This window comes from Cynara cardunculus (genome assembly GCF_001531365.2).
Source record: "Cynara cardunculus var. scolymus isolate 2C chromosome LG 6, CcrdV1, whole genome shotgun sequence".
NCBI lineage: Eukaryota > Viridiplantae > Streptophyta > Magnoliopsida > Asterales > Asteraceae > Cynara > Cynara cardunculus.
In genome coordinates this window covers 16,350,705-16,372,697 of record NC_037533.1, presented here as the reverse complement: position 1 = coordinate 16,372,697, position 21,993 = coordinate 16,350,705, and the positions used below count along the sequence as shown (strand labels likewise).

The following is a 21,993-nucleotide window of genomic DNA, read 5'->3' as shown; positions in this document are numbered from 1 at the left end:
ATACCCATCCTAGGGTGGTTCAGCTCGTTCAGTTCCGGCCGCCCTATACCCATCCTAGGGTGGTTCAGCTCGTCCAGTCCCTGCCAGCCCATACCCATCCTCGGGTGGTTCAACTCATCTAATTCTGGCCGTCCAATTTGTGTGTGGTTCAGCTCGTCGAGCCTGGGTGCATACCGCTGCGTTGTAGATGTGGAAGTCCGGTTATACGGTGCGGTTTCTGCAGGACCATACCGCGTTAACCCTTTCTCGTGATGACTCATCATATAGCCACCACCACCCCTTGTATTAATCTCCTCGAGATAAGATCCCCGAGCGAACCTATCGTAGGCAGGATACGGACTGTGGTCCAGTCTCGTTGAATAGCCAGGGGTTGCGAGATTTGCACCATCGAGCCGCCTATATGTTGTTCCCAGAAACGGTTCCTCGGCGGTCGAGCCGTACCTCCTCTCTAAATGCTGGTCAAGATCATTCTGAAAACTAAAAGTCGACTCATCAGTGATCGAGTTGTACCTCCGCTCCAAACGGTGGTCAAACGATGGCCCAGCATCATTCTGAAAGCTATTACCCAATTCCGCAGTGGGAGAGTTGTACCTCCTCTCCAAATGTTGGTCAAATACTTCCAAATGCATAGTTTCATGAGCAGGAGAACATTTATCGTCATGTTTCCGAGCTTGATCTTGACGGCCAGGAGCTGGAGAACGATTATCGTCGTGTTTTGGACCGTGATCTTGACGGGATGAAGCCGGAGAATGACTACCGTCGTGTTTCAAACCATGATCTCGACGGGAAGGAGCTGGAAAGCGCTTATCGTCATGTTTCCAAGCGTGATCTTCATGGGAAGGTACCGGAGAACGATTATCATCGTGTTTCCGAGGGTGATCTTGATGGGAAGGTACCAGAGAACGATTATCGTCGTGTTTCCGAGCGTGATCTTGACGGGAAGAAACCAGAGAACGATTATCGTCGAGTTTCCGAGCATGATCTTGACAGGACGAAGCCGGAGAATGCTTATCTTCGTGCTTCTGGGCTTCATCTTGATAGGAAGGATCCCGATAACGCTTTTTGTCGTGCTTCTGACCTTCATCTTGATGAGGAGGAGCCAGAGAAAGCTTATCGTCATGTTTCTGAGCTTGATCTAGAGAGGGAGGAGCCGGGGAACACCTATCTTCGTGCTTTGGAGCATGATCTTGACGAGAAAGATCTGGAGAACGCTTATCATCGTGTTTCGCCCTTTTGAATTCTTGATTATGATCGTTTCTCTTGCTAGAATTCTGATTAGTTTTCTCCTTGACGATCTGCTTCCTTTTAGTTTCCGTTCCATCGTCATAATGCGATGGGCTTTCTTTTTTACCTTTCTTCATGTCGGTTTTTGGTTTATCTGTCGTTTGTTCAGAAACTTTGTTTGTAACGGGAAGATCATCGAGGGGGACGGGAAGACCAACTCCTATTCCTTTGTTTTCATTTGAAAGACCGAGATTGTCATCATCTTGTACTCCGGATATATGGCCATGCTGATGAGCGATAGCTAAATGTTTGCTAGTCCAATCCGCGCGACTCCAAAGGTATAGTGGCGGAGGAGTGTTGTTCCATTGATCCATTTGCTTGTCGTTTGTATCCACCGATCCAGGAAGATAAAACGACTGAAAGAAAATGAAACCATCGCTTTAGGCCATCAAACGACCACAGTATATACCCACTCGAAAGATATTTTACTTATAGATGTGGAGTTTCAGTGAACTGTGTGGTGGGTCAAAGTAGAGATGGACAAGGCACAGGTATTTTTGGGGCCGAGCACTTCCAAATCTGTTTCAGGGAGCAAAAAGAAGTCCCAGGCTGTTTTAGACTTTTAGGGTTGAAAAAGGGCCTCACGGTTTTTCAGGCAGGGCTTTTCAGGCTTAACCGGGCTTTTTCGGGCCTGGCCTAGATCCGGACCTAGAGATGGCCAAAAACACAGGGCTGGGGCGGACCCAAAATTGGTCCTGGTCTGAGATTTTCATTTTGTAACCAATCCCAGTTTTGACCAAAAACACCCGGCCTGTTCTCCATGTACAAAGCCCGGTCTCTAGAACAGGTGAGCCCCAAATCGGTCCCAATTTTTTTCCCAAAAATCAATTCTAAACATATAAAAAAATCTTGTTTGAAGATTTTTTTTGTATAATTTCTTAATGAAACACACTTTAAAATCTCTAATTGGGTCATTTAAATACACTTTAAATCTTTTTCACACAAAAAATGTTATAAATGGTTCTATAATTACGATTTTTGAAATTTATTATTGTAACATTTGAAAAAAAAAACTTCAAAAAGAACTTGAAAATTTTGAAAAAACACTTGAAGTTTTGGGTAAAAAACCTGAAAATCTTGGATATATAATTTATAAAAAGCTTGATTATCGGGTCTATGTATAGCCGATCCCAGACCGTCGGTCCATAATTGGTCCCTACTGGTCTCGGTCCTAAGCCGGTCCCGAACCTGCCCCCAAAATTTCGGCCCGATCAGGCTGTGAAGCCTGGCCTGGACCAGGCTTCAGTCTTGGGCTTTTTGTGCATCTCTAGGTTAAAAGTCTAATATGAAAAGGAAAGATGATTAAATCAATAATGAACATGTGGATAGCCAAAAAAACTAAACGTACCTTCCCAGCTAACAATTTAACATCCTCCCAGATCAGATCATATGGAATTTTCTGCTGTTCACTATCTAACCTGGACAAAGACAAGCATACGTGTAAATATATAGATGGATAGAAAATTAGATACGTTGCTATATCAACAAAAGTTGCATGAAACAGAAATTGTGTAAATGATTCTATACGATCTTATAAAATATTTGGGTAAGAGACTTAAATTTTCAAGAGTACATGTATGAAGCATCAAGTACAAATCATTAATGCATTTAGAGTTATGCTTTGTAGAATTTTTTTGACTGAAAGTATGCCCAATGGGTACACAACTAATATATATAATATATAGACGAAGGTATCGTGTGAGAATAGGAGTTACAATGAGAAGCGTAAGAAGGGATTTGGACCGTTGATCACTTTCAATCTCACCCCAACCCCATGAATTGCGCTTCTCACGGTAATTGATCCGGTGCATGTCATTACTGTTAATCTTCAATTAGGATTGATCCAAGGGTAGAGATCCCTTCTTATCCTTCTCACCATAACTTCCATTCGCACCGGAACCCAACTCTATATATAGGGGATCTTCTTTTGAGAACCTATGAAATTATGATACCCTTGAAAACCAATGCATCATGTGCTATTTCATATAATTCTTTTTCATTGAAGACTAGATTTAGAATATCGATTAACATATATTATTTCACACAGCGATTTTTTCACATGTACTTGTTTCACAATGTGAGCCTTTTTAGCCTGCTTGTGAAACAAAAGTGACATAAAAAAGTTTCACATTTGTGAACCACATACATATGAAGCAAACATATTGTGAAACAAATATACGTTCATCAATACAATAAATGCTAGCCTTAGATGAGAAAAAATCATGTGAAACAATACATTAAGATAAAAGTTCTCACGGTTATCACAATATGAAGTTCTCAAATGATTAAGCCCCATATATATAATATATATAGAGGGTAGTTACCTTTCACTTCCTGGGGGAACGATAAGAATAAGAATCTTAGGCTTAAAGCGAAGCGCCTTCTCTATAAATTGGTTTGCAAGAGAAGCACTTTTTCCAAACGGAGGGTTTATTCCCATGATCTACTTGACAAACGTAACAAACATCAACCAAGGGGAGAAGAAATGTGTAAACTACCGAGTTCCGAAATTGCATGCATCACATAAAAACCACTATCATCCAAGAATCTTACCAATCGAGACCCACGAGGCAATTCCTTTGGAGCAACTGTCATCCAATCCCTCTTCTCGAAGTTGAAATCATTCTGAAAACCCACACCGATATAATTAAAAACAGCCAAGATTTATGGAAGAAACCTAAAATTTGCTTGGTCTCTTGGCAAAGACGGTTTCAAATATGTGATCTTGGTATTCAAGTACAGTACAAAGTTCGGCAATGACTGGAGAAATAAAGTAAAAAATAGAAGCTCCAGACAATCAAGAAAAATGATATGTTCGAACCTCCTTTCTCTCCTTAAGGGCTTTTTTGGATAGGGTGGACACACTCCTTTGGGGGTGGGTGAAGTGCCCCCAGTGAAAACAAAATTAAAGAGAAATATAAAAATTTACCTTTAGATTTTCTCTTTACTTACCTCAGGTCCCCATCTTTTTGGCCTTGTGCCCCCCAACCCCGACTCCGAGAGTGTCCGATAATCAATAAACTCATATACAAGTAAAATAATAGTATAATGTGCTATTTAGTTTAACCAAAATAGTAAAAAAAAAATTGACCTAACAAATGAATCGTTCAACCAAAAACCGTTCTTGTTCGGATGGATTATTCTACTTCAGAATTTTGCACACCCTTAGATGTGCCCCCAATCACCTAAATTTCTGAATCAGCCACTGCTTCTAGAGAGTAATTTAACAAAACTGCACGTAACCCACATAGATCCACTGTCTACCGCTCTAGGGACATGGCACTCCGGGCAACCTGAGCTCGCTTAGAACCCTCTCAAAAATGAGACGACCTGTGCCCTTCCAGCCTCCTTTGGAGGGGTATGTTGGAGTCCCACATCAGCTAGACTTGTGCCATTATCCTCTATAATTTGTTGGACCTCCCTTTTCTCCTTAAGCACTCTTTGTATAGTAATCTAATGAGATTCCACATATTCAAGAAACTGGTTAAGTGTCTGTTTGTTAGCATCTTAATTAGCTTAATGGGACTCGCCACTATTCGGTCAGTTATAAATGACTGTTTGGTAGTGGCTTAATGATATAGAAAGTGGCTTATTCAGTAAACTTCCAGGTAGAGCTTTATGCAAAAAAGCCAAGTTTTTGCTCCTTCCTTCTATGAGAAAACCCTCCCAAACAAAAACCTTCCCAGTCTATACAGACAGATTAATCCACACAGACAGCTTTATCCATACAGGACTTGATGGAAAACCAACCAGACAACCCCTAAATCCCTTTTCATAACATAAAACTGTGTTATGTTCAGCCTAACCTCAGATTTTATTGTGCTTTAAGTAAACGCTGAGAAAGTTGTCGTCAATTGACACCAAAATGCAAATTTACATTCTCTTTAGTTGAAATAAATCGAAGAAAAATAAAACTAACATACCTTGGGTCGAGTAATATCATAGTTTTTGTATGAGCACCTCCTTTTACCCATTTCATCAAGCCGCTTCTTTATAAGGCAACTGAAGTCATTTGCCCCACAACAAAAATCAACCACCTGCACAACGATAAAAACAGCAGCTTATGTATCACAACAGACGAATACAAACGCAAACGGCCTCTAAATCTAATAAAACATGAACATCCAAGAGCCTCGCTATTTAACAGAAAACTGAAGCATATAAAGAATCTGTATTTTTAACAAGGTATGTAACATGCATACACATATGAAAACAGTAAGGGCCTGCTTGTTAGCAGCTTCATGAGCTATTGAGCTTAATGGGACTCGGAACTTATACGGTCAGTTATGCATGACTGTTTGGTAGTGACTTAATGATATAGAAAGTGGCTTATTAAGTAAGCTTCTAGGGGGGGAGCTTTATATAGTAAGCCAAGTTTTTTCCAAACCTGTCCCTCCCTGATTAAAAAACACGCTCATTTAATCTGTGAAAAAACCATCCCAAACAAAAATCTTCCCAATACAGATAAATTAATCCACACAGGCAGTTCTACCAATACAACACTTAATGGAAAACCAACCAAACAGCCACTAAATCTCGAAACTATCAACTATCATCCCATACATCCACGAAGAAAAATAATTCAAGTGAGGCAAGGGGAGGTGACTTCTTACCGTGTCACCATCTTCAACATACCACTGAAGCTTGTCAATAATCTGCACTTCCAAAAATCAGAGAAGTGCCAATACAAACTAAATTAGCTTATAACAAAAATAAAAGAATGGACTGATGAAGTAGTAAAATCCAGGGCCAACTACTCAGGAACATGAAGCCAGAAAAAACAACTTCTATTAAGCATCAAAGATGAGTTACAAGTAGATCACCAACAAGAAGCACCTTCTCGAGTTTTTCCACTTTCGTAAAATGGCGACCGAAGGATGTATACCGCATTCCATGCAGAAATGGTGCAAGGTACACCTTGAGCTTTTCCTGCATGCCACATTGAAAAAAAAACCATGAAAAATATACTCAAGCTTTAGCATGTATATATCAAATTAAACAACAATAAAAGCAATGCAGCTAAGCTACCATGCCATTTATAGAAGTGGCCTTCCCTACCACTGAGATTCATAGGCCACATCTTGATGCAAACGCCAATTTTCCACCATGCATGAGGAAAACCAAAAACCAAACTGAACCAACCCAGTAATCCCACTAAGTAGGGGGTTGTACGTGAACCTGACCTCTACCCAAAAGATGGTTGGTTCCGTGGAGCCCCCAGCTTGTGAGAGTGTGAGCAGGCGGTTAGAAAGAACAAAGACTAGTATGACGCAGCACGGAAATGAGTTAATCACACTAACGTGTTTTTTAAGAAAATACCTTGGAATCCACCAATGTTTATAAATTGTAATCAATAAATTATGTCCATAAACAAAGACGATGATCCCTATTTTGCAGACTAGAGCCCTAAGCAAACTTATCTAAGAATCCTAAAAGGACTAAAAAGCTATGGAATCTAAAAATAAAAACAAAAAACTGACTCAATAAAGAAAACTAAAACTAAAAAACATAAGAAACTTGGACTTGAGCTTATGGTTTTCTTGTCCTTTCCATTCTTTCTTCAAATTCCAGGGCTGCTTGTTCTACATCATAGTATGAGGTGAGCGAAGGACGAGAAAAGTAAGCAAGAAAAAGTAATGAGTAGGTACATTGAAAACATTAAAAAAGGTAAAGAAAACCCGCACAGAAAAAAAAAAGCCAAAAACACGTTCCTAGCCTAAACTGTTGGCCCTCTATCCCCAAAACCGTCCAACTCCTTCAGCCCAACTACACTAGTGACTAGTTACAGGTCCCCATGAATATACATCAACTTTTTCATCCTAACATATTCACATTGATTATCAAGTACCAAACCTCATGCCTGATACACTCCGCTCGTCCTTCCATCTAATTTTATGCTCATTTCATCACCTAGAAGATATTTTCAGAGACCCTTCAAACCATTTATCATAACAAATCAATGTAATTCACGTAATGCAGTCCAAATAGACCAACGAATTAAGCTTTGCTATAAGAACCTCAAAGAAGGTATCTCATTAACGCATTATGAACCACAATCATGTCTGAATAGCAATCTTGCTTTAAAGTCACACATATATCATATGATACTATAGATACGACTAATTCCAAAATATATTCCGTGAAGTTTTTGTGGAATTCTGTGAAAATCAATGATCTAAAACTTGTTATATGGAACTATAAGCACAAATTAAGCCATTAACTAGATAAGAAAGCAATATTAAAACATAGGAATTTAATAAAGAATAAGTAGAAGGATTGTGTTTGACATCTACCTTCCACCTGGATATCTGGCCAAGGACCCCAGGCTCACAGACAGCCATTGCATCCTCAATACTGCATCCTTTTTCAATTTTTTGCAAAGCTACATGAAGAGCCTGCAGTAGAATAACTTAGATCATAAAAACATGGGTGTTCACTTTATCTTTTCAACATTGTTTTTTCGATTTGGAAAGAGAAGAAAAGGAAAGGGAGAAGAATGGAAAGGAAAGAAGGGGCCTGTTTGTTAGCAGCTTAATGAGCTTAATGGATTCACAGCTTATTCGGCCATCTGAACATAACTGTCTGGTAGTGGCTTAATGGTATAAAAAATGGCTTATTTAGTAAGTTTCTAGGAGGAGCTTTATGCAGAAAGCCAAGTTTTTTCCAAACTTGCCTCCTCCCATTTAGAAAACAAGCTCCTTCCATGCCATCTATGAAAAAACCCTCCCAAACAATAACCTTCCCGATAGATAAAAAGGAAGAAAGAGTAATTCACACAAACAACTTTAACCATACACAACTTAATGGAAACCAACCAAACAGCCTCAAAGTTTTTTATTTTTGTTATTGAAAGGGAATGGAAGGCATGTACGGGAAGAAACAATCAGGAGAAAGGAAAGGAAGGATGTCATTTTCACAAATGTACCCTTTATATTTGGTTTTCTTACTTTTTCTTGTAAGGGGTATTTTTGTCATAGAAGATCACAGGCTTCTTTCAGATTTTCTTTCCCTCCCTACCTTTCTTCCCACATTTGGGAGGAAACATAAATGATATTTTCCCTCCTATTCCCAGCCTTTCCCTCCTAAGAAGTTCAGAGAGCACATGGTTTTTTTGCTTTCCCCTCCTTTCCCTCCCTTCCCTTTATTTTCCTTGAAGAAGAGGTTTCAAGAACACAATGTAAACTTGAGGTAGAATCAAAGTTTTAAAAGACAGAATCAGGCCTCAAGGCATTTCCCCTCAACGAGGAGAGGCATATGCCTCAAGGCGGAAATATATACACACCAAATTATGTATATATAGTACACAAATATATACATATATATACTACTAAATTACTAAGAGACGTTGGTCAAGTGGTTCTTGACAAAGGAAAGAGTGAAATCGTGAGATAGGCTGAGATGGTGTGGAAAAATTGGTTGCTCAAAGGAAGAGGAAGAGTGAAGCCACACTTTTTGATTGAAGGGAGAAAGTACTAGCTTTTTGTTTGAAATATCAAAAGTACTTGGTACACATTAGGGCCATTGGGCTTTGACTTTTAGTTTTTTTTTATTTAAATACAAAAAACGCTATAAAAAGAAGTACATATTGTCATAAAGCTTATAAAAAGCCAAAAAACCATTACCAAAGCAGATCATCTGAGGCGTACGCCTCGACATCGCTAGGGCTGTAAACAAACCGAACGTTCAGCGAACCGTTCGTGAACCGTTCGGCGGGAAGTTCGTTTATGTTCGTTTATTTAATAAATGAACGAACATGAACAATTTTTTTTGTTCGTTTAGTTAAACGAACATGAACAAGAGTCTCGTTCGTTCATTTATGTTCGTGAACGTTCGTTCATTTACCGTTAGTTTACGTTCGTTTATAATTGTTCGTTTATGTTCGTTTATATATGAAATTTAATATATAATCTTTTATTTATTTACTTTGAATTCAAATAATATTTAATTATATTTGTTTAACCCGTTCRTTTATGTTYGTTTAGCCCGTTCGTTTATGTTTGTTCATTTACGTTCGTTTAGCATGTTAACGAACAAACATAAACGAACACGAACACACCTTATTTCTAAACGAACGAACACGAACACAAAGATTTTCGTTCGTTTACCATTCGTGTTCGTTCGTTTGTTCGGTTAAGTTAAACGAACGAACATGAACAAGCCTTTGTTCGTGTTCGTTCGGTTCGTTTACAGCCCTAGACATCGCTTCACGCCTCATCGAATCGCCTGATTGAACCTAGGTGTAAGCCTCATCCAGGGTCCAAGAGGCGCCGCCTCAGGTGCAGTTTTTTGGCCACCTCAAACGATTTTTAAAACCATAGAATGAAGTCAAAAGAAGATACCTCCACGGAACCTTCCACCCTGGCCAAGATGATGGATTTGTCCACTCTTGATGAATGTGCATGTGTAGATGGTACTTTTCCTTTGTGGTACTTCTTTACCTCATCCAATGTTATAGAGGAAGCAGCATCTTTCATTAATGCCAAAATTCTGCAATGTATGAAGTGGAAGTTTGAAAATTATAATCCACAAGAATCAATGATTTGAAATTGGTTAACGGTCAGAGAAAGATAACAAAAAGCCATAAAAAATACCTCAGTCTTGAATCAGCATCTAAAGGAGGTAAAATTTCCTTCTGTAAAGCTTTGGCTGCCATGGTGTGCTTATCGTCAACAACAGAAGGGTCATCCTTCTCCAACTCGTTTGATTCTGTCCCTTTCTGCATATACTCATACAATCTACTACCCAAGGATGGTTGGTTATCATTCGAGCTCGGTGTCTTAACTTTTGTTGATGATGTCCTCCTCAAAGAGCTTCTATTGGTATCCACTATTTTCTTTTTCTTCAAGGATTCCGGACCAGATGAAACGTTCGCTCTCTTTTTCGAAGAATTTTCCGGTTTAACAGCAGAAGATTTCATGATGCCTTTCTTTGACTTCTGAATAGACGTCTTCTTGAATGTGATTTCTGAATCTGTACCGGCCTCCGTGACTGCAACTTTCTTCTTTTTGGATCGTTGGTCTGTCTTGTTTTTTAAAATATCTTGAAATTTCAAGTTTCTAGCAGGAGTGCCAATTTCCCCGTCGATTTCATGTTGTCTGACAAATTTCAGAAAATGTGGTAGTTAGAAGTTTAAAAGCTGTACGAATCAAGGGATCCTGGACTTACAAGCAATATATCAATGCACGGGATTTAGGCAAAAGATCATCCCAAGCCCTGGGTATGTCATCATTATCATCGTCACCGTCATCGTCAATTTGATGATCAAACAGGATCTCCCTGCAAAAAGACCAAAAAAGTAACATTGGGATCAGAGTTGATTGCAACGAAAATGACAACTACGTTATTCAAGTGGTCAAAATCTGAAATGAAAGTCAGGACCATGACTAGAGTGGTTATAGCGACCGTAAAGCAGTGGTATGGCGGTCCAAAAATTGCGGTTCATATACATATAGAGAGAGAGAAGTTCAGGGGAAAACCCAAAAAAAAAAATGAAAAACTGAGGAACACCCTAATAACCATTCATCTGTATGGTATGCACATGTGCATTTTGAAAAAAATTACTTGCAAGTTGTATGCACAATGGTTACTAAGGTGTTCCTCAGTTTTTTTTTACGGGTTTGGTTACTAAGGTGTTCCTCAGTTTTTTTTACGGGTTTCCCCCTTAACCTGACCCTATATATGTGTCTGTGTGTGTGTTTGTGTGTGTCTGCTACTGTCCCCGCAATTTCAGGTTAAATTTGCGGTTATTTAGCGATCAATGGCGCTGTTAATCCACATAACCGCTCTATTCCGCTATTTGACCACCACCATTTACTCAGAGACCACGAACGGCTATAGCACGGCTATGGCGCCATAATTGACAGCACAGATGACCATAACTTGGAATGAAGAAAAAGTAAGGAAATTGAACAGAATGTCTACCTCGGTAAACATTTCCTGTGGTATGATGTTGGACATCGCCTGCAAACAGCAAATTGCAAGTCTTTCACCTTCTCATTTTCTGTTTGCTTACAGACAACACATCTGTGGGAAGGACATATGAACGGTTCCCCCACAGCAATCTTTTTTTCCAGATCCTGTGGCTCAGCTTCATCATCTTGCTGGAGTAGCTTTGCTACACATCGTGGGTGATAAAAATGGCCACAAGTTGCAGAACTACAACGAAAAACCTGAAGAATGGTATCATGCAAGAAGTTTTGAGTTACATTATGCAGATAATGCTACCATAAAAAATACAAGTAAGGATAATCAAGAACGGACTACGGGACAGTTTGTTAGCTGCTTAATGAGCTTAATGGGACGCAGCTTATTCGGTCAGCTATACATGACTGTTTGATAGTGGCTCGCTGATATAGAAAGTGGCTTATTCAGTAAGCTTTTAGGGGGAGCTTTATGCAGAAAGCGACGTCTTTTCCAAAGCTACCCTCCCAATTAAAAAACACGCTCCTAACAAAAACCTCCACAATCATACAGACAGTTTTATCCATACAGGACTTGATGCCTGTTTGTTAGCAGCTTAATGAGTTTAATGGGACTCACAGCTTATTCGGTTAGCTATACATGACTGTTTGGTAGTGGCTTAATCATATAGAAGATGGCTTATTCAGTACGCTTTCAGGGGGGGAGCTTTATGCAGGAAGAAGTTTTTTCAAAAGCTGTCCCTACCGATTAAAAGAACAGACTCCTATCTATGAAAAACCCTCCCAAACAAAAACTTCCATAATCTATACAGACAGATTAATGCACACAGACATCTTTATCCATACAATTCGATGAAAAACCAACCAAACAGCCCTAATAATAATAGATTGGCTCAAGTATTACACACCTCTGCAACCGAAGATTTGTCAGAAGACCCTAGTTCACCACAAACAAAACACTGGTGTAGACTATACAAACAATTCTCGCAACGAAAAGGTTGTGATCCCTGCAAAAAGTTACAAACGGGATGTCTAAAGATAACCAATGTAAAAACAAAAGAGACATTGAAAATAATAATTGAGAAAAGGCAACAAAATTTATAATTTCCAAGGAACGTAAATGGTTAGAACACCTTCACAAATTCAGGTGGTATATTAAGAGATTGGCAATTGGACTCTTCTGCCTCCTCAATATCTTTAGTTGCATGGAATGACCTAAAACATTTCCCTTCACAACTGCAATACATGACGAAATATATCAGAAAAAAAACCAAATGGAGATAGCTTCCCAGCACAGGTCCAATAAAACCCAAACTAAATGCCTGCAGTATAAATTTGTAAAGCTGAAAACATACCAGTCTAAAGGGAAAAGAAAGACAATTTGGCAAAGCTACTGCACCAAAATAAATAAAGATGCATATTTATATTGAGACAGAGAACATAAGACGAAGGATCGTGTGAGAATAGGAGTTACGGTGAGAAGTGTAAGAAGGGATTTGATCTAGTGTATATCATTAGTGTTGGTCTAGTGGATATCTTCAATTATGATTGATCCAAGGATGGAGATCCCTTCTTACCCTTCTCACCATTACTTCCATTCTCACCGGAACCAACCCGAGAACAGAATATAAACATCACTTAAACCCCTAAGCTCAAAGGTTTTGTTGTCTGTTCTTACGGACATGTGTAACCACCATAAAAGACATTTCCTCAAGCCTGTATCGCTCAGACGTTAATCCCTACAGTCTCTGAGAATTATAGACATGTATTTTCCAACCTTAAATCACTAGAATTAGACACAGAAGGCCCAACAGTAGTACTAAAAATATCGGAACACTTTTCTTCTACAAAGTCTTTCTGATGCATCTCCCCTGCAGATATGTTATTTGTTTAGCATGCCACATAGACAAGAAATGAACTTAATAGGCATACATTTTCAAAGAAGGAATCCGTTCACCACGTAAGATGGAAGAAAAAAGCCATTGGTTACTAACAAAACAAACAAGCATGCAAAGTCCAAAGAAACAATAACGAATGAAGTTACAAGTAGTACCAGGTAAGTTGACCACCATTATCGCATATTGCACAAACTGAATCGAAATGATCATCCTCCTCATCGGACTCGCTATCTTCAGTCTGTTTTGCGATGAAGTCATCATCTTGGGGTTCATCGTCATTCATATCATCAACTATAAAACTGGGCTTTGTAGCAATTTCAGCATTCTGCAAGCCAGTTATTTCCAGAATGTCAAAACAACATGATGGATCCATGAGAAAGAAAAGAAGACAAACAGAAGCCAGATTATACCTCATCGGGATCTTTCCTCTTTCTGGGATTCTCCAAAAACGCAGCTAAAAACTGTTCCATTAAATAACATCCAACAAGTAAAATTTAAAAGAACAAGGCAAAAGGGAAATGTCCTAAACAAGTAATCATCTAAAAAATACTGAATGCCAGACAGAAAACAAAAATTAATAAACTCAAACCTTTGATCGTGCCAACATTTCATCCCGTTTTACAACTTCTTTAATGAAGTTCATATGATCTACCAAATCATTCTCCGAAGGCCTGACATCATACAATCTGCAAAATGAAAAGAGATGGTCTTAACAAACTGATACAATCATACAAATAAAGATTAAAAACCATTTGCACCAACAAATACAGATACCTGAAAACTTTAGAGAGGTGATCCCATAAAGCTTTCCCTGATGCTTCTGGTTCGCTTTTAAAGAAGTATAGGCACTGCACAGTGATCAAAATTGTCCTAATCTCTTTTTCATAACTCTTCCTGGGCTTTTGAAGCTTGAACCAATGGCTATCTTTGTAACACACTGAAATCTCAGGATTATCTTTTGAGAAGTCAAACTTCCATGCTTTGACCTGCTTGTATAATTTTTGTAGACCATTATCAGCAGTGCCACTCAAAAAAATGGGTTGAGCATCAGAGATTGATCTCTCATTCTCATTCCATTGCACAGGTAACTTGACAAATGAAAGGGGTTCGTCGTCTCCGTCACAAAAATAGTAGTCGGAGACGGCATCTGGCAAGGTCTCTCCCTCGTCATCTGAAGATGCCATGTTCTAAGCTTCTCCCACACGTAACAAGACTCTAATACCTACAAAGTATTTTATACATACTCACCTTTTAGTCAAAAAAAACAATTAAAATACATGGTAGACTAGATCAAAGTTTTGCACGAAATAACACGGAAAGAAGGTATAAAGACAGATTTGTCTGATGTGCCATACAAATGACAACCTTATTACCATACTAAGAAATTGAAGGTAGTAAAATCAACATGTAAGTAATGATTCAGTTATAGTCTATACATATGATCTTTGGAATAAAAAATTAAGTGTGCATTATAGCCACTAATTATTTTACAAGTTCCAACAATTTCCCACTCGAGAAAGAGAACTCAATTTGTTTTTTACAATATTCTGACACATGATTGCACCTACCATCGATAGCATCAAGAAAAGCAGTATCCAACACCATTTGGATCACAGTATAACACAGCCAAACTACATTAACCATTTTTAACATGACCAAAAAAAAGAATGACTCAAAGCAAATATAACACAAATAGTGAGGCAGCTCTATAATACTGATACATATTATTGTTAATTTATTCAGTTGTTACACAGTAGATCTTCAAATTTTCAAATGAAAAAAATTATATTCAGAGGCCATAGATTACCCATTTTGAAAATTCAGGCAAAATTTCCAGTCAAGAAAAATACAACAGACTTACATGTTTGCTAGGCTGCTCTAATAATCACAATGGTTCACAGTATCAAGGAAATCTGTACACAGCATTATCTGGGTCACATTATGCCCTACAAAGCACCCATTGCCAAATCCACATATAAGTGCTTTTGGACGCAATTTTTGGGAATCAGGGGGGTGGGCCAGGCTCCCCATGCGATATTCAGGCAAAATTTCCAGTCAAGAAAAATACAACAGACTTGTATGTTTGCAACGCTGCTCTAATAATCAAATGGTTCATAGTATCAAGGAAATCTATTCACAGCATTATCTGGATCACAATATGCCCTATAAAGCACCCAATGTCAAATCCATATATAAGTGCTTTTAAACGCAGTTCTTGGGAACCGGGGGCGTGGGGCAGGCTCCCCATGCAGTGTTGATGGTATCCTCAAATTCACAGGGATTTCCAGAATCGGGGTTCACAAGGGGCAACTCTGACTTTCATTAAACGAATATTACAATTTGCAAAATTAGCAAGGGCTAACCGAAGGGCCTTTTGCCTAACGATATCAGGGTCTTTGGCTTCCCCGGAAGGCAGGGGTTCAAACCTCACCAAAGTGAGGAGGGTGCGTGAATTAATTTGCAGTATAAAAATTTATATACTTTAGAAAGAAAACAAAGGTTAAAATCAAAAATAAACTCTTTAAGTATTATGTTGCAGAAGATAAAAGCAAGACAACACAAGAAGTTATATATATTTCTAAAAATATAGACTAGACTAGGGTTTTAGTATTTATCAATCATATGTAATGCATGAATCATGAAACAACTTCTTTTATATGTATCCTCGATTTTTAGAATCTCTCAATCCAGTTATCCACTAAGCAGACATATCCTCATTCACACGTCCTTGCGGCATACATATGATTACTAGGATGAACCAAATTAAGCAATTTTAACATCATGAACAATACAAAGAAAGAATATTCAACGCAGGTACTCCTAGATAACATGTGAAATAGCAATTAACATCATAAAAGTTTTCGATTAAGTCAAGAAAATCAGTACATCAGTAATTTGATTCAGCTGTTTGTTCCTTTGATCACAGAAACACGAAAAGAAGTAAGATGATGGCGAATAGCCACAGTCTTTTCGCAAGTTCCAATATTTCAGTATTTCACCCAATAAATGAACCGCACAATTCGTTGCGATACCGTCACAAACGTTACGGTGTTGAATCGCTAATCTTCCAAGTAATACATGTATAAATACACAATCATAGCGTGCGATACCTGTATATCTCAAAGTATGGATTCAAACAAATGAATCGAGAGCTATAGAGGAGGCAGACGGTTGTGGTTGCGACGGCAGCGGAGGGACGACGGAGAATCGAGGAACGCCGGTAGATGGGATATATAAATGTAACCGAATAAATCGCGAGTAGAAGTCTGGCGGTGATGGCTAGGTTTTAATTTATACATCCGTTTGGGAGTGTTTGCCCTTTTTTGGACGTGCGGGACCGTAATTTTAAGATTTTTTCTTAAAATTCAGATGATATTTGAGATTGCTTATAAAAATAACTTGTTGATTTATTTTGATATGTTATCGGTGATAAGTATTTTTGAATGTTTAGATAAATAGTTTATGCTGGTACCAAACCGGTAATAAGAAGTTTTTAAAGAATATAATAAATTGATAAATGCTTTTGTATAAGTTGTTTCAGATAAGCAATCACAAACACCTCCTAAATGTTATATCCATGCTACTAGAAAAATATTCGTGTAATACAGCGAGATATATCAAGATGATGCTTTGTTTTTTTTATCTCTGTTGATACAATACAATTTTATGTGATTTTGATAAAACAATAATGTTTTTGTTCATAAAAATCCGGAAAAAAAAATATTGATATTAATATCAAATTAACTATTTAAAAATTTTCTTTTTTATGTAATTCATTTAATTCAAAAAAATTACAATAACTTAATTTAGATTTCATAACAAAGTAATTTGTTTTTGGTTTAATAATATAATTTTAGATTTTTTATAAGTATAACTCAATGATTATCCTAATTATATTTTAGATTTTTTATATTTAAAATGATGTTTATCTTGTAGTTGATTATGTTTATCTGCAGTTAGTTATACGAATTTAAATATGAAACTTTAATAAGTTGTATTTACGCATAATTTACTTGTAACCTCGAAATTTAAGTAATATGCATTAATAAACAATACTCATGCATACAAAATAATTTTTAAGAGTATTTGTCAAATGCTTTATAATATTGTTTTAGATATTATAAAGTATTTAACAAAAAAAATTTAAAGATAGTTGATCAAAAAAAAATTAAAAACCATTTTTTTATGCATTAAGTATTGTTTATTGATACATATAATTTTAAAATTCAAGATTACAAAAAAATTATGCATATGTATAACTTACTAAATGTTCATATTTGAATTCGTGTAACTAACTGCAGATAAAATAGTAAATAATTGTAAACTACAAGGATCAAAACAACCATAAATAGTAAATAATTGTAAACTACAAAGATTAAGACAACAATAAATAGTAAATCATAAGGACAAAATTAGTAATAAATTGTGATCCATAGGGACGAAAATTGCAATTTTTTAACCATAAGGACGAAAATCGTAATTTACTTTTCTTTTTTTGTTAACCATAAGATTCCAAGTCAGCTTGCGTGCACCTCACCTAATCCCAGTGGCCTTGGAGTAGGGATGTAAGCATTTCGAGCTTTTTTCGAACTAGTTGAGCTTCGGCTTGTTATTTCGAGTTGGAGCTTAATAATTCTCGAACACAAAATAAAACCCCTTCAAATGAACAAGTCGAGCTTCATAACAACAATGTTCTATCTGCCTTGTTCGAGAACTTGATTAAATTTTCGAGCCGAGCCATTCGAGCATGCATTTTTTCAAGCCAAATATATCCATACGTTCATAAAAACCATATAATAAAAATACAAGTATTACCGAGCTTAAACCAATAAACGAGTTAACTGTTCACGGAATCGAGCTTTTAAACAAGCATCGAGCTCAATCCCTACTTTGAAAAAGTTATTTGAGCTTAAGCTCAAGCTTGGTATTATTTTTTCAAGTCGAGCTCGAATAGCCTACAACTCGACTTGACTCGACTCACTTACACCCTTACATTGAAAACAGCCATGAAATTTCTCACTGGCATTTGCAAATTGACGACCTCTTAGTCGTTTGGAGGTGTTTGTCAAACATAATGTAACATCTCATTTAAGAAACCCCAAGTTACCAATTTTATAAAATCTCCAATAAAAATAAAAATTGATTTAACCTCAAAATACAGGATATTAATTTTCTAGAAAAAACTTCGAAATATCCGGTTTGGAATTGTGTTTTGGTTGGTTTTATCACTAAAATAGAATGTACTCATTTTATACTCTTAATATCAAACTCATATGAAATCCTAACTCTTTTTTAGCATGTAATTCATATACCAAAAATGTCAACCAAAAACAAGTGCAGAGATGGATTGTACCTTTAGTTGATGATCAAATCCTTCAAAGATCTTGTAACTCCTCTTTGATTTGAGTTTGAATCGAGCCTATGTATGTGTAAATCGCACCTCTAGTGTGTGTGTGTGTGTGTGAGTTTTGGACTTAAAAAATGACATGAAATATGGCCAAAAAATTGAGTTTTCTATGCTAAATACCGAGTTGGGTCGGGTTGATCCGGACCAGTATCCATTTTGACTATCAACACTTAAAATATTCATAACTTTTCACTCGGACCTCTGTTTTCTATGAGGTTTTCGCCTACACGTTCATAAAGAGATAATCTATGACATCCTATAAAAAATATTCCAAAAAATATCTCCCAAAAAAATCAGTTTTACATATCCATTTGACGTAAAATTTTCCCAAATCCTCTCATATACTCCTAAGAAGTATAATTCTACAACTTCAAACCCAAACTCCCACTAAATCATAGGTTCTCTTATATGAACATTACTAAAACACTAAATAAAATTTCTCACTTTGACATTTAACATGCTTCACAACTTCTCACATAATATCTTCTTAACATAATAATTAAACATACTTAGCAAATAATTTGGGTATATTAGAAATGAGATGGTACACATAGCCTTTATAAGATTCAACGAAAGCTAGTTTGTCAAAGCTAATTGAAGAATTTCCTTACTGTTCTTTAGGTTATATTTAGTGTTGACCTCTTTGATTCAATCTTCCGTTAAAACCGTAATAATTAGTTGCATATAATGAAACACCCATAAAATAAGAGTACATTTAAAGCAAAAAAAAATGTTACGAATTTAGCACCTGTATAAATAAATCACCCAAGAATAGGGAAATAGTATAAGAGTTTACAATTGAATAATGGATGTTAGCCAACAACCTAATAATCTATACTAGCCTGAAAATTGAAATATAGATTACATTCGGATGTCGCTAAAATCCTCAAAATAAATGGTATATAGTAACTCCACAAACTGCATCTGAAGATGTAAGCCCAAAAACGCCTCTACTGATAACAATGCTCCACTCAGACCTTGGGAGTCCACCTGCTAAGAGAACCTGACATATATGTTATTTAAGAACAAGTGTTAGGTTAAAGTCTAGTGAGATCAACCAGTTTATGAGTAAAGCTATAAAACGTTAAAACGAAAAATATAGCTTTAATTATGTTATGTTGTATAAATAGATCATCCTTGCACTTTGAAGGGTGTAAGGGTCGTTTACTCAATTGCTTACCGATAAGAGTCAACATTATGATTTATTTTGATGCGCAAGATTTTAGTACATCAAAACATATCGAATGCAACAATTTACTAGGTAAGCACTTACCTGGATAAGAGTCGTCATCCCCACTTACCGGGTAAGACTCTCCATCATTCTCATCGCTTTTACCCGGTAAGATTATTGGCTTTTCTCATGTTCATCCGATAAGAAAATTTATCCTGTAAGCACTTATGAAGTAAGTGTTTAGTAAACGGCCCCTAAGACACCATAAGATGACGGGAGAGACCGATTTACCATTGATAGTGACGGAACACATTACTAAGCCAAATTTCAATGTTATATAAGCGTCAGTTATGGATAACCAAATTAGCAAGCTCAACTCCTTGAGTCTTTTGCTTATGGAGTCAACAAGTTCAACTCCCCAAGTCTTTACCTTCAGATCTTCATAATCCGAGTTAAGCTAATTCACTTAGAAATGACACTATATTGGTCATTTACCAATGCTCGACTCCAAGAGTCCACACCTTGTTGCCTATTAAGACTCGATGCCTGTTTCAAGTTACAAATAGGAAATATCCCCCCAAACATGTTAAATAAAATCGACTTCTATGCCTATAGATCCATTGCATTCTAGCCCAGTATTTATAACTTTTTGGCCACATTAAGATATGCCCAACGTATAACCTTTTGTTAACAAAGAGTCCTTGAGTGAGTAAAATTATCATTTCACCAACAAAATTCATAATACGAACTTTACACATTTTAAGTTCCCAAAATTCATCAATATTTTGAAATAATCAGTTCCTATGTATTTAAAATCATTACCAACACTTGTTTTATCAAATAGGTAAAATCCCCAAAGATCTCATAGTTGACCTAAATGGTCGAAAGTCAACCAAATGTGAATTAAATGAAATAAAAGCCGTAAGGAACTAACATACAACATTTTAACATGTATATGGATTAGTAATTTTTTTTGGGTGCAAACCTTAGAAAACCAAGAAATCACCAACAATAGAGACGAGAGCCCTATACTTGAATTTATGGTCTTAATGATGATTAGCCCTCCTCAGACGGTTGGAAAAAGTGGAGTAAATGCCCTAGAAATCGAATTTAATGAGGGTGGATGAGAAGAATAAATGAATCAGTATTGAAATCGGATATTTATCCTGCAGTGCTCCATCTGGGCGATTCTGCCATGCTATAGTGACATATGGCACTATCGCGCCAAGCGTACCGAGACTCATCTCCTTCCCAGCGATCCTGCCTTGCTATATTGCCATATGACACTATCGTCGAACACTATAGCCAGGCCCATACTGTGCGGTTTTCCTTATTTTCACCCAATTGAGCCTTTTCTCCTATAAAATGATACCCAAAGCCATCTACCACTCATTTACCTTATGGGGTAATGTTATTGGTCATCAAAGTGAATTGATGATAAATGTTTATAACCTGGTAAGTTCTTATCTAATAACACTCTCGCTCCTTGTATTCCCTCTTTGGTTTACCATATGTTTATATCGTTCCGTTTTAATATGTTTTTTAATTTAATTATTAGTAGGGCTCTATAAAATTAGTTATATATATATATATATATATATATATATAAATTTAAATATAAAACTATTTTTTAATGTTTAAAATAAAAAAATTATTAAAGTCTTTACAATAGAAAATATGTTAGAATTGAATATAAATTTTATAAAAATATTATTTTTTTGTCGTTTGTTTGAGAAAATTATAAAATAATTGTTAGGTACGTTCTAAAACTCAACAAAACACAAAATTCCATAACATCTAATATAATAAAATTATTTAAATAATAATTTTAATATCATAAGTAAAAAAAACTATATAAATTTTTTCTTGTAATAAAGATATATTTTGATTTCAATGTTTTATTTTATTTTTTGTTAGGCTCTGTCGATGTTATAATACGAATTTATATGGTTTTGAGCAAACAATAATGTTTTTCTTACTAAAATATAAATTTAAAGATATCATAAAAATTAAAAAATATATAGAAGTTCTCATTTTTGTGTGATTTATTTGGTTCAATTTTTTATTATAATTTAATTTAGGTTTCATGACGAACTAATTTATTTTTGGTCTAATAATATATTTTTTATAAAAATAATAATTAAATATTCTATTAGAACTCAATAATTATACTAATTATATTTTAAATTTTATATTTAAAATAAGAATTTTATCTTGTATTTGATCATATTTATCTACAATTAGTTACACAAATTCAAACATGGAACTTAATAAGTTGTACTTACGCACAATTTACCCGTAATCTTGAATTTT

The 21,993-nt window shown here is 36.3% G+C and overlaps 1 protein-coding gene across 4 annotated transcripts in view; it reads right to left on the bottom strand.

Annotated features, from left to right (window-relative positions):
• Positions 1-16,362, bottom strand: part of LOC112514039 (protein ENHANCED DOWNY MILDEW 2-like) — a 16,858-nt gene extending 496 nt beyond the window's left edge. The window contains exons 1-20 of one of the 4 annotated variants that reach the window (XM_025120333.1): positions 16,213-16,333; positions 14,964-15,048; positions 13,877-14,324; positions 13,692-13,788; positions 13,513-13,563; positions 13,258-13,427; positions 12,338-12,440; positions 12,113-12,211; positions 11,206-11,453; positions 10,450-10,560; positions 9,876-10,379; positions 9,624-9,771; positions 7,578-7,679; positions 6,097-6,213; positions 5,898-5,939; positions 5,208-5,321; positions 3,838-3,909; positions 3,609-3,727; positions 2,633-2,702; positions 5-1,640 (exon numbers count right to left, since the gene is read on the bottom strand). In XM_025120333.1, coding sequence (XP_024976101.1) covers positions 5-1,640; positions 2,633-2,702; positions 3,609-3,727; positions 3,838-3,909; positions 5,208-5,321; positions 5,898-5,939; positions 6,097-6,213; positions 7,578-7,679; positions 9,624-9,771; positions 9,876-10,379; positions 10,450-10,560; positions 11,206-11,453; positions 12,113-12,211; positions 12,338-12,440; positions 13,258-13,427; positions 13,513-13,563; positions 13,692-13,788; positions 13,877-14,286 — 4,213 coding nt within the window. In that variant the 5' untranslated portion in view covers positions 14,287-14,324; positions 14,964-15,048; positions 16,213-16,333. Of the gene's footprint in view, positions 1-4; positions 1,641-2,632; positions 2,703-3,608; positions 3,728-3,837; positions 3,910-5,207; positions 5,322-5,897; positions 5,940-6,096; positions 6,214-7,577; positions 7,680-9,623; positions 9,772-9,875; positions 10,380-10,449; positions 10,561-11,205; positions 11,454-12,112; positions 12,212-12,337; positions 12,441-13,257; positions 13,428-13,512; positions 13,564-13,691; positions 13,789-13,876; positions 14,325-14,963; positions 15,049-16,212 lie in introns of all 4 variants that reach the window. The other 3 variants (XM_025120334.1, XM_025120332.1, XM_025120335.1) reach the window with 3 other exon arrangements.
• Between the last annotated feature and the right edge of the window lie 5,631 nt (positions 16,363-21,993).